Here is a 15,392-nt window from a genome sequence, read left to right as displayed (position 1 = left end):
AATTTAGTGGCGGATAAAATTTTCAGAAAAATCCCAAAATTTTATATTAAGTATAATTATTTATTTCGGTCTTTTAGGGTGTAAAATCAATCATAAAAAGTGGATTGATTAACGGCGCTCAATCCAAATTAAAATGTACGGAGTATTAAAACTTAACTTAATATATTTAAATATATTTTTAACAAGCCTAAAATTTATATCACCTAATCATAGACGAACGTTTATTTTTAAATTCTCATAAGTTTGTTTTTAACTCGTTTAATATCGAACGAATGATAAATGAGTGTCACCGTCATTTACTAAATAAATTCAAAATCACACACACACACACACACATATATATATATATATATATATATATATATATATATATATATATATATATATACACACACACACACACACACACACATATTTATTTACAATCAATTGTTCGTGAATTGACGAGAACAGTCGAAGGTCAAGTGAATATATGAAACAGTTCAAACTTTTTGAGACTCAACCTAACAGACTTTTATTATCGTGTCAAAAATATTAAACCGTATCGAGAGTTTGGTTTAAAATTAGTCGGAATTTTCCGGGTCGTGACACACTACCCGAGCACGAAGCTCGTTGACTTCTTCTACTACACCGGGATGATTGGCGGTTCGGACGAGCGGATGAATAAGATCCAGAATTTGAGATAGTATATTATCGTGACGAGATACTCTGGAAATGAGAGAGAAAATAGTGCCTCGAACAGGTTCGCCGGTAAGTGCTTCAGGTTCTTCGCCAAGAGGGCAATGTGGTGGGTGAAAGGGATCCCCTTCTTCTTGTCTCCAATAATTAAGTAGGCTACGAACCCATCCCCAATTCATCCAGAATAGATGATGGCTAATTGGTTGATCCATTCCGGTTACACTGTCTTCGGAATTCAGGTGAATATCCATATCGGAATAGCTGTCAGAGTTTGAACTAGATACGGGATCCATCTTGTATAATTAGGGAGATGATTTTTTTTATATGAATTAGATTATAGAATTTAGTTTGGTATTCTTCAATACATAATTTACATATGTATATATAATACCAAATTCCATAAATCACGGAGAAATTTTCAGAAGATGTCAGGAAAAATTTACAGTAAAAGATACGCTAAGATATGAATTTTGTCTATACACTATTCATGCAATCAATGCAGTAAAACATGTCTAGACTAGGAATGATAAGCAGGTAATTTCCGACAAAAATGATAAGCAAAACTTTTGACATGCAAACACGGTCGAAGTCCAGACTTACTAATACATCCTAACAACTATCAGTTAGACACATTCATGCAAGACCTGGTTCGCTAGGACCAACGCTCTGATACCAACTGTGACGATCGCTCCAAATCCATATGGACGAACACGTCATTCATTGATTTCATTGCGAGGTATTTGACCTCTATATGATACGTTTTGTAAACATTGCATTCTTTTGAAAAGGCACACCATAAATGAATATTTAAATCAAAGGTTTTTGACATTTGATGATTTCTACATATAGACAATCACCGTATATAATAGTTTACAATAGTACTTCCGTTGACAATGCAGTCAAAATAAGGTACATGATGATAAATTGGTGAATGCAACGTTTTCTTGAAAAATATGCCATATAAGACTCCATGCACATAGCTTGTCTATCATATAAGCAAACAGCGGAAGACTTCTAGGGAACCTGAGAATAAACATGCTAACAAGTGTCAACACAAAGGTTGGTGAGTTCATAGTTTGTATGTTTCGCATAATCTGTATATAAAGATGGATCACAAGATTTCAGTTGTTTCATCCAGAAACGTTTATCAAAATATTCTACGAAATTGAGCACCCTGGTAAATAAACTTAACGTATATATAATTTGTACCCTTTGTATAATCATCTTAAAAATACACGCAAACCAACGTGTACGCTTCTCAAATAGCATACGTCCGTTAAAAGGCTAGTGCTCTAGCTCGGACGGGGATGTCAAGCCCTATGGATCCATATACTGTTATTCGCGCCCACCAGTCCATATCCTATGTACTGGCAGCTACTAGTTACCAAAGCTAAGGGATTTTCGGTTCAAACTCAGTGTAGAATTTAGTATGTACTTGTATCCATTGCGTTTTAAAATAAATTGCATGTATTCTCAGCCCAAAAATATAGATTGCAAAAGCAATTAAAAAGGGAGCAATGAAACTTACGCATATAAATCTAGTATTTTCAGTATTTATAAACAGTCGCATGTATTCTCAGCCCAAAAATATATTGAGTAAAAGGGATCATATGAAACTCACGCATATAAATCTAGTATTTTCAGTATTTATAAACAGTCGCATGTATTCTCAGCCCAAAAATATATTGAGTAAAAGGGATCATATGAAACTCACCTTAGCAGCACATACAGTTGTTCATCGTAATGTGACCGAAACTCGGTATATCAAAGAATCGTAGATCTCAACCTAGAGAACATATGTTGGTCAATAAATGTCTATCAAGCTAGGTCAGGTCATAGTGTATCACAATCCTAATGCTCGAGATCGACATACAAAAGTTATCCAAAGTCGTTTCAAAAAGTCAATTTTGACAATAGTTTAACAAAATGAGACGTGCCTTATATAAAGATTCATTTACTCGGTTGGTAATATTTAAAAATTACTTTATCAATCTCGTAAACAAGTTGTTTAAATCTTAATTGTAGATTCAAAAGCAATTTCAATTAACGTCAATCATAATTCAGTTGATCATATCTTTTAATCCGTTCATCGAAATTATTCGGTGTCTAAATGAAAAGTTATCGATTTTTCGCCAGCTTTCCAAAAACATGTATATCATATACCTTTTACCAGTAATATATGGATTTAATTCGTGATTCATTATAAACTGTTTAATGACGAAATTTAGCATACAAGCATGTATAAATATATATACTCGAGTACTAGATATGGATACACTATTAATATATAATAGATAAAATATAAGTACTTACGTATTAATATTGAGATTCAATATTGTAGGAAAGTACGTAGACGTAACGGAGATGATAAACACTAGGTTTGATTCATAAATATATCCTCGAACATTACCCATAACCTCCTTGGCAATAACCCATAATTTCCTTAGCTCTATCCCGCTCGTAAAACTCATTTTTAAAAGTGACATGCTCATAACCTCGTCGTAATATTTTATGTATAATATTACTAAAAATATTAAGATTAATAATAATTTAATATAATAATAATAATAATAATAATAATAATAATAATAATAATAATAAATTAAATAAAATAAATACGGAGTAATAAGTGTGTAAACTGAGCAAAAACGAATTCAATTTATAGACCTTTCCTGAAATCTGACCCCATGCGATCGCATGGGTTTTATGCCTATTTTCCATGCGATCGCATGGCCCCAAAATCCAGCTCACATTTTTTTGTATTTTTGTTTGTCGACATAATAATTAATAATATATATAATATATTTAATTTATATAATTAATTATATATTATATTAAATTCACATGCATAGTTAACTTGTAATTTTTGTTCCGATAAGTCGTACGTTGTTACGCGACTTATGTCCCGGTTCCGGTTTTTCGAGTGTCCCTTCGTACGCTGAGAAAACTTGTAATTTTCATTCTGGGACACGTACCTTTGTCAAAATATAGCCTTAAATTATTCCTAAATTATACCACCCAAAGTATATCTTAAACTTTCGAGTATTTTGGTCATTTACTTCTATAAATCATTGTCTCGTTATTTATTAATATAATAGTATTTATCAAATGTTTCATAACCAAGTTAATATCTATTCTCAATATTTATAAACACGTTTTAAAATACGTATCGCAAGTTATTCATAAAATAAATTCTTAACAGTTAATATTCCTTATTATTGTATGTGTTCAAATTACGTTATTTAAACAAATAATTCACCATTTATTCCGAATACCGTTAAAATGAATGATTTCTCAAATCAACGTGGACCTCTCAACAGAGACACGTAATAATATCATAATTCTTAAGAGACTCAGTAAATATCTTTTACTTGAATCGTTTGGCATAATCCAGATAATCAAACCAATAAGTTTAATGCACAGTATCATATCCTCCACACTTTGTTACGTTTTCAAGTTATAGTATATGTATCTATATATAATTGTTCGCGTTTCGTTGAGAACAATCGAAGGTTAATTGAACAGTTCAAAATTTTGAGATTTAACTTCATAGACATTGTTTATCGTGTCGGAAACGTTAATCATACAAGATTAACTTTAAATTTGGTTAGAATTTTCCGGGTCATCACACCGAAATCACCATTTTTTCTCTGGGTTGTAGACTCCTGTTTGGCGTTAGATTGCGCCGTCGGAGTCCGCTTATGCTCTCACCGTCGCATAGGCGACGTTGATTTTGTTGTGACGTTTTCTTCCTTTTTTTTTTTTTTTTTTTCATTTTTTCATCAATTAATTGTTTTGTTTTTAGTAATTGTAGATGATGAAGGTGAAGATGGTAGGAAGAAAGTTGCTCGAAAATACTATTAATATCTTAGGGTTTATAAATAAAAGGTGAGCCAAAATTTGGGTCAAATATAATTTGTTATTTTGGGCTAAATATAACAAGATTAAAAAATAGTAAAAAAAAAAGGCCGAATTTTTTAAAAAATTGACACTGAAATTAGTTTATATATTATATTTTTGCTAGTTAAATTAAATAACAAATAAAAGTATAAAAATAAAAAATGAATTGGACATTGAACGATTTTTTCACTTTTTACTTTAGTCTTAACGAAAGCACTGAAATTAAACACTGAGTTTAGTGTCACAACTCCTAGTGCTCTTAACAACACAAATGAGTGACTAGGGATGGCAATGGATCTAAAAAAATTCGAGATCCGCGGGTACCCGCGCCCGTGATGGGCGGATAAAATCAAAAATATTTACCCGCAGGTGGGTGATGGATTTAATCTTCTACCCGTTAGCGGGTCGCTGGCGGGTGATGGATGTATTACATCCATCGCGTGTAAAATCCGATCCGCGGATCCGATACACCCGTTTGAAGAATCCGCGGATATACCCATTAAATATCAATTAAATATCCGCGGATCCTTACATTATTGTAATATTCATTGACTTTAAAAAAAAATCATACAATAACATAGAAATTTGGTGATAGATCACTATTAAATTCCAGTAGTTTGATGCGTGCAAGTAGTACTAGACTACTAGTATAATGTATTTTGAGTAATTTAACTTATATTGGTGTAGCTTCTAATAGAACCGGTGTTGGCTAATTCATTAAAATGTGTCAGGCTCGTGTTTTAGTCTCTTTTCTGCATTCTTCTTTTTCCAATATTAGCCTAAATGTAATTTAAGGGCCTGTTTGTATGTAATGCGCATCATACGTTGTAAATATTGTTTATCTTTATAAAATTTATAGCTTTTTAAAAAAAAAATAGATACGAATGTAGTACTAATTTATGAAAAAAGATCTGCGGGTAAATCCGTAGCCCGCGGATATCCGCGGGTACGGGCGATGGATCCAAAATTAAATCCGATAATGAAGATCCGCGGGTTGACGGGTTGACAAAAAATTCGTGGGTACGGGCGATGGATCCAATGGATCCGCATCCGCGACCCGCGGGTGCCATCCCTATGAGTGACCACGTTCCACCTTATTATCTATATACGTAGTATCTAATAGACAAAACCCTATAGCACTATTCATCAATAGTAACTAGGGGGATTTTTGTCATTTTATTTTTTTTTTGTCTCCAACGATAAAAGAAGCAACTCTCATAAAAGAACTAACCCTTCAATGTTACCAAATGATGTCGGAAATTTTTTTTTTACCAAAAAAATCAACTAACCTTTTTTTTTTTTTTTTTCTTCCTCAACGATAAAGGAGGCAACTTTCATAAAAGGAACAACCCTTCAATGCTACCAAAAGATGTCGAAAAACATTCTTTTTTTACAAAATAGATCAACTAACTTTTTTAAAAAAAAATGAACGCTAAAAGAAGCAACTTTCACAAAATGAACAACCCTTCAGTGTTAGATGTCGAAAAAAATTCTTTTTTACAAAATAGATCAAGACTTTTTTTTAACTTGCATTCAAAATGGAGCCTCCGGCGCGAAGCGAGTGCTCCACAACTAGTGTTTTCTAAGTTCCACATTAGAAACGTCGAGATATATGTTCCGAAACTCCGGGGCGTTCCTTTGGCGCTCCACGTGAAAATCTTGACTTCGTGTTTTCGGGTGTCCTATATTTTTTATTTAATTTTTTTTTTCATTATTTTTTCTTATTGGTTCATATAGAATCGTGAAAACTGATATGAATATTGATACCACTCTCTCATTCAGAACACTAACTTGACGGGTATTCAGAATACTATAATCTACCATTTCTAAGATTATACCTATGACAATCTTTTTACCAATCATATTATCATTTCGTAACATTGATTTCTCACCCCAATTGTCTTGGATTTGAAGTTACGTTAAGATGTCAAAGATCCAATTCAACAATTCAAAGGTCTATGTTCTTGATATCAAACATTTGACTTCAAACTCTGTTTCAACTTCTAGACTAAATATAAACACAATCGTACTCTAGAACTTCCGTGTAATATTAACTTTGAAAATATAAACTGATTAATTGGTCTTAGTAAATATTCTAGCGCTAAAATTTGACCTTAAAATATAATCATATCATATACGGACTATTATAGCACGTTAAATTTAATTTAATTTGTTTATAAAATAAGAGATAAATATATCGAGTACATATACCAAGTGCATAAATTTCAAGCGTAATGCCTTGAGTCACTATTCTTAAATAAATAATATGAAATCAAAGATGATAATAAGTTTTAATCCTTTAAATTTCTAATTATTATTTGTTTTTGTTTTTTTTTTTTTTTTTTGAGAAAGAGTTTTGAGGTTTTTTATAAGTTTAGAAGTGTTAAAACAATAACTATTAAAAAAAAAAGTATTCAATTTATTTTATACATAAAGTACAATTAAAATGACCAAAGAGAGTAATAAAAATTGTAAATATAAAATAATGGATCTAGTGTAAAACGAAAAAATCTTAATCCCATCTAATCTTATCTTAATTATTTAAATTTTTATGTAAATATTTGTTGATTATGTTCCTTTTGGTTGTATAACTAGTTTTCAAACTCGCGCTTCGCGCTGGGGGTTCGATTTTCAATGTATTTTATTGCGTTTAGTTTGTAAAATTATTTCGTGGCTAATGATGATGTCGTTGAAGCGCAACTCGAGTCGAACTAAAAGGTATAACTCGTGAAAGATTTAAATATTATTTTAAATTAACAATATATGTGCATCTCCGCGTTTCGCTATGGAATTGTCGACTTTTAAAAATTTAACTCAAAATCAACGTGTATGAAAGGTACCCCAAATATTTAGCGTTTTTTTAAAAAGAATCCGTTTTGCGTATAGTTAGTGACATTGTGTTCGTAAAATTATTTCGAGTTTAATGATGATGCCGGAAAAATTTAACTCGTTGCGAGCGAGAAGATATGACACGTTGAATATTTAGGTGTAGTTTATTTAATATTTTTTATGAAAATGTTGATTCGACACTTTATCCCCCTATTTGAGGAGCCGGTTTTAATGTTTGAAAAAAGTGTAGGATTTTTTTTTTTGCAAAGTGAAAGTTAGTTATAAAAATAAAAAAAATGAAATGATGAAAATAACCTTGATATTTTTCATAAAATATGGAATTAGAAATAAAAATAAAGAGGGTGGACTATGTGGTTGGATCTTACTCCTACCGACTTTTGACTATGCAGAAATGATAAAACGACATGCCTGTCACCCTCTGCTTACCTTATTTTCATTCTCACCTTCCTTCCCTATTTACCCTCTCACCCTTCTTTCAAATACCCCATTTTTTTTATCTTCATTTTCATGTTTTAATTAGAATCATTATTATTATGGCCGTTGATATCATCATGGATTTCAGAAACACCACCGACAACGACGTCGTTCAACAAGCTGCTTCCGGCCTCGAAAGCGTTCAAAATCTCATCCGTCTACTCTCTCAATCTCAATCTCAATCTCAACAACAACAACAACAACAACAATTCTCCGCTGATTATAAAGCCGTTGCTGACGTGGCCGTTACTAAGTTTAAACGTGTTATCTCTCTGTTAGGTAAACCTAGCCGTGAACTAACCGGTCATGCACGCTTCCGTCGAGGTCCCGTTACTAACTCTCAATTCATCCAAAATAATAATCATAATATCAAAAATATAATAAAAAAGCATAACGAGCAACACGACGTCGTTTCAGATGATAATGAAACTAAAGTTTATAATCCAACTCCTATACAACAAGTACCGTTCGTTCCTCCGCCTCCGCCACTTACGGCAGCTCCGGTCACCAGCAATCAACTGCAGCAGTTTCAACGGAAGGATTCAATGCCTAAAACGATTAATTTCTCTTACTCTCCGGCGGTATCTCGTGCTAGCTCGTTTATGTCATCGTTGACCGGAGACTCCGACGGTATACAACAGTCCGCCGGTGGTAAACCTCCGGTGTGCACTTCATCATGCTTAAAACGGAAGTGTAGTGCGTCGGAAAATGGCGCTTCCGGCAAGTGCAGCGGTGGATCTTCCGGCCGTTGTCACTGTTCCAAAAGAAGGTACAATTATCACACAAAATGTGTGTCTACATATGAATTTTATGCTTACTTATTCAAATTAAATTATTCGTAACGTTTTATTTCGATGCCGATATTGCCGTTCTAAAAAAAATAAAAAATAAAAATAACTAATCTGTTTATTAACAATTAAACTAAAAATTTTGTCAGGAAGCTGAGGATGAAGAGAGTAATTAGAGTTAAGGCGATCAGTATGAAGCTAGCTGATATACCACCAGATGATTATTCATGGCGAAAGTACGGACAGAAACCGATTAAAGGATCTCCACACCCTAGGTATAAATTAAACCCTAATTTAATCAAATTGAACCTTTAAATTAAATTTATGTTATATGTTATACAGCAATAACAAAATTAATTAATTAATACAATTTTTTTTTTTAAATTTGATAAACAGAGGATATTACAAGTGCAGTAGTGTGAGAGGATGTCTAGCTCGGAAGCATGTAGAAAGAGCGTTAGATGATCCAAGCATGTTAATTGTTACATATGAAGGGGAACATACTCATGCAATTTCTGTTGCAGAAGCATCTGGACTTGTTTTAGAATCATCTTAATTATTAATTAAATTAATTAATGTTAATTTTTCTTCTTTAATTAGGATTAATTAATTAAAATTGAATTGAATTGAGTTAAATTAGGTGTTGTTTGAATTCCTTCTCATGCAAATGAAAGGGTATTAATGGAAGTAGACTCTATGATCATAATATTATGATGACGGTATCATCAGTGAAATTAAAGTAAAGAGACATTTGTTGGCTTCTAAAAAGATGTTAATTTGATTGTGTTTTTATTGATTATTGATTATTCAATTTAATTTAAAATAATTAATGAGATTTTTCAGATGTCATGTTACTATGATGTCGGGGATGATATTTTGTACCATTCAATCATGTTATATGGAATGGAATACATATGGAATTAGTCAGTTGATTGGGGTTTACTCTTTGATTTTAAGGTTCCAGTTTCAAATCTAGATTTTAATTTTACTTTTTAGTTTAAAGATGTCATTTTTAATAATCATTTGATAGAAAAAATAATTTGATCAATGAACAATGAAATGGGCTCGCTTGGTTTATACTATTTTCGTTATTTAATTGCGCGGTTAAAGTGATTTAGATATTGGAATTCATGCGCTAGAATTTCATTTGAGGAAGTGGTGCGGAATCAAAAGAAGATAAATTGGGTGAAATGGGACGTCGTCTCTTCTTTCGAGAAAGGTGGCCCTAATATCGACAGTCTTAAAGCTTTTAATATTGCTTTGCTACTTAAATGGAAATGGAGGTTAATTTCTTCCCGTGACACGCTATGTACGAAGGACGCTATGTACGAAGGTTATAAAAGTTATTCATAGATCGGTATTTGAACGTCCTAGTATAAATAGAGTTTGGGACAACGTCGTGAATGCTTATATTAAAGTGGTGAACCAACATTTACTTCCATCCGATGCATTTAAATGAAGCTTGGAAATGGTCTTTCAGGTTTCGATTAGACACATGGATTGGTGGTGCCCCTTTACACGTTCGTTACAACAGCTTGTTTCATTTGGAATTTGATCAGGATACATTAGTCGCAAATTGATTTGTTAATGGCGAGTGGATTGGTGTTGGTCTCGTAGCGATATTGGTGCCAGAAATCTTTCAATGCTTGAGAGTCTTAGAGATGAACTTTGGAGATGAACTTTCAGAGGTTTCTTTATACGATCACGAAGATTATTGGAGACGATCGATTGATGGGATGAAATGTTTTCAGTCCGTTCAGCAAGGGAGTACATAGATCGTTTGATGTTGCCTTCCTTGCCTACTACTACGTTTTGGAGAACATTTCTTTCCGGAAAGGTTACTATTTTTCTATGACGGTTCATTCTTGATAGGCTTTCAGATAAGCTTAATTTTTCAAGGAGAGAATCGGGAATTGAGTCTATAAGCTGCGTGGTTCGTAACTAAAAAGCATACAACATTCGTATATCTCGCTTTCTTTTTTTTTGGAACGACAAAATTTCATTACCCAATGTGGACTCCTAGTAAGACACTAGGAGAACCACCAACATTCTACATCAAATGCATCTTGGCAAACATTGTCGTTGTGGATTAACTTACCAATTCTTGTGTTTGCTTCGTGGCATGAAATCTTAAGCTGGGTAGAAGGTAGAAATCGATCAAATGAGAGAAGAAATTTGGTTTCGATCGTGGTTGCTGCACATTGGATCATATGGCGGTTTAGGAACTGTTCGTTACACAACGACAAATCCTTAAAAAAACACACCATCGTCCAATTCAGTAAACTCTTTTTGTTTTCGTGGCTTAATATAGATGCAATGTAGTTCCTAATTGAAATTTATGGCTTTATGACATTTGTAATGCTCTTTTATCTCGTTATTAGAGAGGCGTTAAATAAAAAATAAATTAATATGAATAATTTGATTGATTATTGAAAGCGATAACAATAATGCTGAATCTTTGTTGAATACTACATTTATGGGGAAGGTCGTTTTAGACTTTTAGTTTGTAAAAGTGGGTTGTCGTTGACGAAAATACAAGGGGTTGGAAATTTGGAGGAAGGTGGATGGTGTGTGAGGATGGTGTGCTACTCGTTCATTTGATTTTAATGGTTTATGATTTACTTATGAAAACATTATATATTTTTTGTTACTCCGTATTTTATTATATTAGGATTGAAATAAAAAAAATTAATGTTAATATACACTAATAAACAAATACGGAGTATATGTCAACGAAAATTTTGTTTACAAGATGACAAAAGCTACATTATCTTGTTATTTCGTGTAGATATCGCATAGATATACCAAAGTGTGCTAATCAATTTTGTTTGAATGTACCCAATAAAATACTGAGTGTAGGCTATATACTTTCAAAAAGTGTGCTAATATGAACGCATTGAACTTGTTAATCGAATAAAACAAAAATGAGCGAACATAAGTGAAAGTATATATCCTACATCAGAATAAATCATTTTTGTATAAAGTCTACATCAGAACACAAATAAAAGTATATAACCTATTTGTAGTCATATAAAATTAAAAAAAAAAATGTTAAAAAATTGATTTTACCGGGTCAGTATGTAACTGGTCGCCAATAGCCTACATTAAAACACTTTTTGAAATGATGTGACCTACACTGGTAATTTATTGGTTATATAGCTTACATTGGAACAAAAATGAAAATATATAGCGTATTGATAGTTTTAACCCTATTTATTAATGGTTAAGCTTAGTGAGGCTAAAGTTATTGACTCAGAATTTCAAAGACATGAAGTTTGAGATATGAAGCAGTGGAGGATCTAGGATTGGTAGTTACTGGTGTCACTGGTTAAAACAAAAACAAAACAAAAAACAAAAAAATTCTACTAGATGTTTTATTTCAACGGTGTCACTCAAAAAAAATGTACACTATTCAGTAGTGTCACTAGTTAAAAACTCAAAAATTTCTCACAATATCGCGTATTTCAGTGGTGTCTCGTGTCACTACTGGGCCTATGGTAGATCCATCCCTGTATGAAGGTCATTTCGAAAGTCCCATGGAATTTATTTTATCGTTTAGAGTTGGTTTGTTTTGTTTGGCTCGTTGTTTTGGTTTGTGATTTGTTACGAGACACACTCATAGCTCCTGAACTTCACTGTTTCATTATTTTCGTTATTTTTTAATGGGAGGTGATCCGTACACCACCTTATTTTTGCCATACACCACCAAAATAATTATTTGGACATTTTTACCCTTCCTTTTATTCACCACCAACTCTCTTTAACTTCTCAAAGGAAGGATAGAAATGTCTAAATAATTGTTTTAGTGGTGTATGGTAAAAACAAGGTAGTGTACGGATCAACTCCCTTTTTTTAATACTGTAATATTTATCATAATCCTTACAGTAAAAGTATATGTCTTCGAAGATTTATTGCTGAAATAATGATTATAAAAATGATACCAAGAGCACTATGGTTTTACTTGAGAGTTAGAGACTTTTGAATTGTTATTAATAATTTTAGTCAACCAACTGAATATAATGTTTTTCTCCATATTGGGCTTTCGATTAGGGAAATTCCCCAAAATACACTTTTTTAAAAAGTTTTATTCCAAAATACACTTTTAGAAAAAAAATTGTCTATTTACACCATTAAGTCGACCACACATTGGGTCGACTACCTCTATACCCGGTCGACCACACCAAATTTAAATGTGGTCGACCACCGTTTATAACTGGCAAGGTCGACTTCTGTTGGCTATCGGTCGACCACTATATTCGACCCCAAAAAACACGGGCGACCTTAATGATGGTCGAGTATACAAAAAGACACTGAAATAGCGAGTTGGGATAACAAAATTCAAATTTCAACTCTAACATTGCAGATTCAAACCTGATTCATCAACCCTCATTCATTGCAGATTCAATCAAGAGATCACTTCAATAGTTTGTAGATAAACCCTAATTCCATCGTCAGTGTATCTATTTCGTCCCTAGATTCAATCAAGAGTTCCCTTCAAATATGTCAGATATTGAGGTAAAACCTATTTCGTTATTGTATGTATATGTTAGTTTATCTGTATGTGTATATATGTGTATATATGTATATCTATGTATGGGTCCCTGTATTTATATATATGTATGTATGGATGTATTTGTATGTGTATATACGTCAGTATATGATAGGTATCTGTAATTGTATATGTATATGTATATGTATATGTAACTATAGATATACAATTCTCCCATTGTTTTTGCTAAAGTGTATATATCTGTATATGGTTATGGGGATGCCTTAGGTCAGAAGATCACTTGCATACTTGACCATTCAAAGGATTGACTTCCAAAACCATACACTATAGTCGACCCCATTTTGGGTCACCTATAGTTGAATAAAACTTTAGTCGACCAAAAATAAGGTCGACTATAGTGTATTTGCTTTTCAATTGTATGTATGTGTACGTATATTAACATTTATGTATAATGACATTATCATTGTCTGATTACAGGTTTGGTTCGAGGCCAAGGTCACCATTCGAAGCAAGATGTCTCTTATAAGGGAGATTAAGAACAAACTCACTCCGGCTCAGACAAAGATTTTCAGAGAGACGTGTTTCAGTCATTGGTTAGATATAAAGTGTGATGACAATGATCCGGGATACATACATTGCTTATTAATGAATCAGACTGACCGTCCGAAAAAGTTTGTAATCAACGGACGCGAAATATGTGAGGAGCCAGAAGAGCTATGGTTTCGAGTTACCCGAGACCATGTCATTAGGTGTGGTAGACGTGAGTTTTTCTTGGTTACCGGGATGCGGTTTGGTCCAGTTACATCTTTTATAGATTGGATAGGTCAAGAGAGGTCGGATTTTGACCACTCGGTTTCATATCGTGTTTTTATTAAACGACATAGTGGTCAACGTCATCTTTCGGAGTTTCACGACGCCTTTTTTAAAGATGAGTTGAAAGGAACTGACAAGGATAAGGTCATAGTCGCCATTGCGTTGATAATTAACTTATGCTTCCTTGGGAAGCAGTTGCGGGATAGCGTAAACGATGACATGCTTCTTTTATTAGAGGACTTTGAGTTGATGAACAAGTATCCGTGGGGTTCTTTCTTATGGACCAAACTTTACAATAGTTTGCATCACGTGTTAGTACCTTATAAAGAGAGGGTAGCAGATAAAACCCGGAAGGGGGTAATGACATACCATTTGAGTGGCTTCACTTGGGCGTTTAAGGTAGTAATCCGTACTTATGAATTTTAAGCAATTAACATGTTTCATATTTAACCAAATTTGATTTTTGTTTGTAGATGTGGATATGAGAGGCATACAAACACCGAATAGAAGCATATGCTTTCAAGCCGGAAAGTGAAGGCATACCTCGTGGAATCCACTGGAAACGGAAGAAGAAAGTCATGGGCTGGAATGAGTACGTTGAGTTGATGCAACTCCCGGTGAGTATAATTATACCAAAATATGGGCCAAAATATTTATGTATGTGTTATGTTTATATGTATGTGTATATCTATATGTATATGTAACTGTATATGTATGTGTATATGTAACTGTATGTGTATATGTATATGTATATGTATATGTATATGTATTTGTATATGTAACTGTATATGTATCTGTATATGTATATGTAACTGTAACTGTATATGTATATGTACATGTATATGTAACTGTATATGTACATGTATATGTATATGTGTATGACAGGATGATATCCCGGATGAAGAACGACCTCTCAATCGTTTGAGGCCCACCAAGACAGAGGTTAAGTGTGAGTGGTGGGTTGCTAGTGCAAACTATTTCAAGAACCCCGATGCTAAAGTATCGGTGAAGAAAGTTGATGATCCGAAGAAATTTGATGATGAGACGAAGAAGGAGTTGACGGATATGATTAAGAATTTGACAAAGAGATTAGATGACCAGGAAAACAAACATGCCAAGGAGATTAAGGAGATGAGTGATCGGGTTGAGGCTGGCATCCGTGTTACACGTGAGACACTAAAGATAGTGCAGAGTTTATATGTTTCTAGAGGCTACCACAAGACAATGATTTTAAAACTCCATTCTATGATACAAAACCTACAACAGCATATCCGTCAACAAGAGCAGGTAATTTCTTATTATATAATTCATTTAAGCAAGTTGGTAAGTTATATAAATTGTCCAGTGTGCAGATTTGTAGTCGACCCTTCATTGGATCG

The 15,392-nt window shown here is 33.1% G+C and overlaps 1 protein-coding gene across 2 annotated transcripts; it reads left to right on the top strand.

Annotated features, from left to right (window-relative positions):
- The first annotated feature begins 7,924 nt into the window (after positions 1-7,924).
- On the top strand, positions 7,925-9,538 carry LOC139866086 (probable WRKY transcription factor 15). Of its 2 annotated transcripts, XM_071854219.1 has the most exons (4): positions 7,925-8,226; positions 8,320-8,671; positions 8,840-8,965; positions 9,087-9,538. In XM_071854219.1, exons 1-4 carry the CDS (start codon positions 7,962-7,964, stop codon positions 9,244-9,246), a joined length of 903 nt encoding a protein of 300 aa, XP_071710320.1. In that variant the 5' UTR covers positions 7,925-7,961; the 3' UTR covers positions 9,247-9,538. The 2 variants fall into 2 exon arrangements, with proteins under 2 accessions (XP_071710320.1, XP_071710319.1); XM_071854218.1 differs by having other exon boundaries at positions 7,925-8,671; positions 9,087-9,528.
- Positions 9,539-15,392: the final 5,854 nt, after the last annotated feature.

This window comes from Rutidosis leptorrhynchoides, chromosome 9, assembly GCF_046630445.1.
Source record: "Rutidosis leptorrhynchoides isolate AG116_Rl617_1_P2 chromosome 9, CSIRO_AGI_Rlap_v1, whole genome shotgun sequence".
NCBI classification, from domain to species: Eukaryota; Viridiplantae; Streptophyta; class Magnoliopsida; order Asterales; family Asteraceae; genus Rutidosis; species Rutidosis leptorrhynchoides.
This window is presented reverse-complemented; position numbering and strand designations above follow the sequence as displayed.

Coding starts and splice junctions, on each gene's coding strand:
- LOC139866086 (XM_071854218.1), top strand. CDS start 7,962: ATGGCCGTTGATATCATCATGGATTTCAGAAACACCACCGACAACGAC. Junction 8,672..8,839: donor TGTCACTGTTCCAAAAGAAG/GTACAATTATCA, acceptor AAATTTTGTCAG/GAAGCTGAGGATGAAGAGAG. Junction 8,966..9,086: donor AAAGGATCTCCACACCCTAG/GTATAAATTAAA, acceptor TTTGATAAACAG/AGGATATTACAAGTGCAGTA.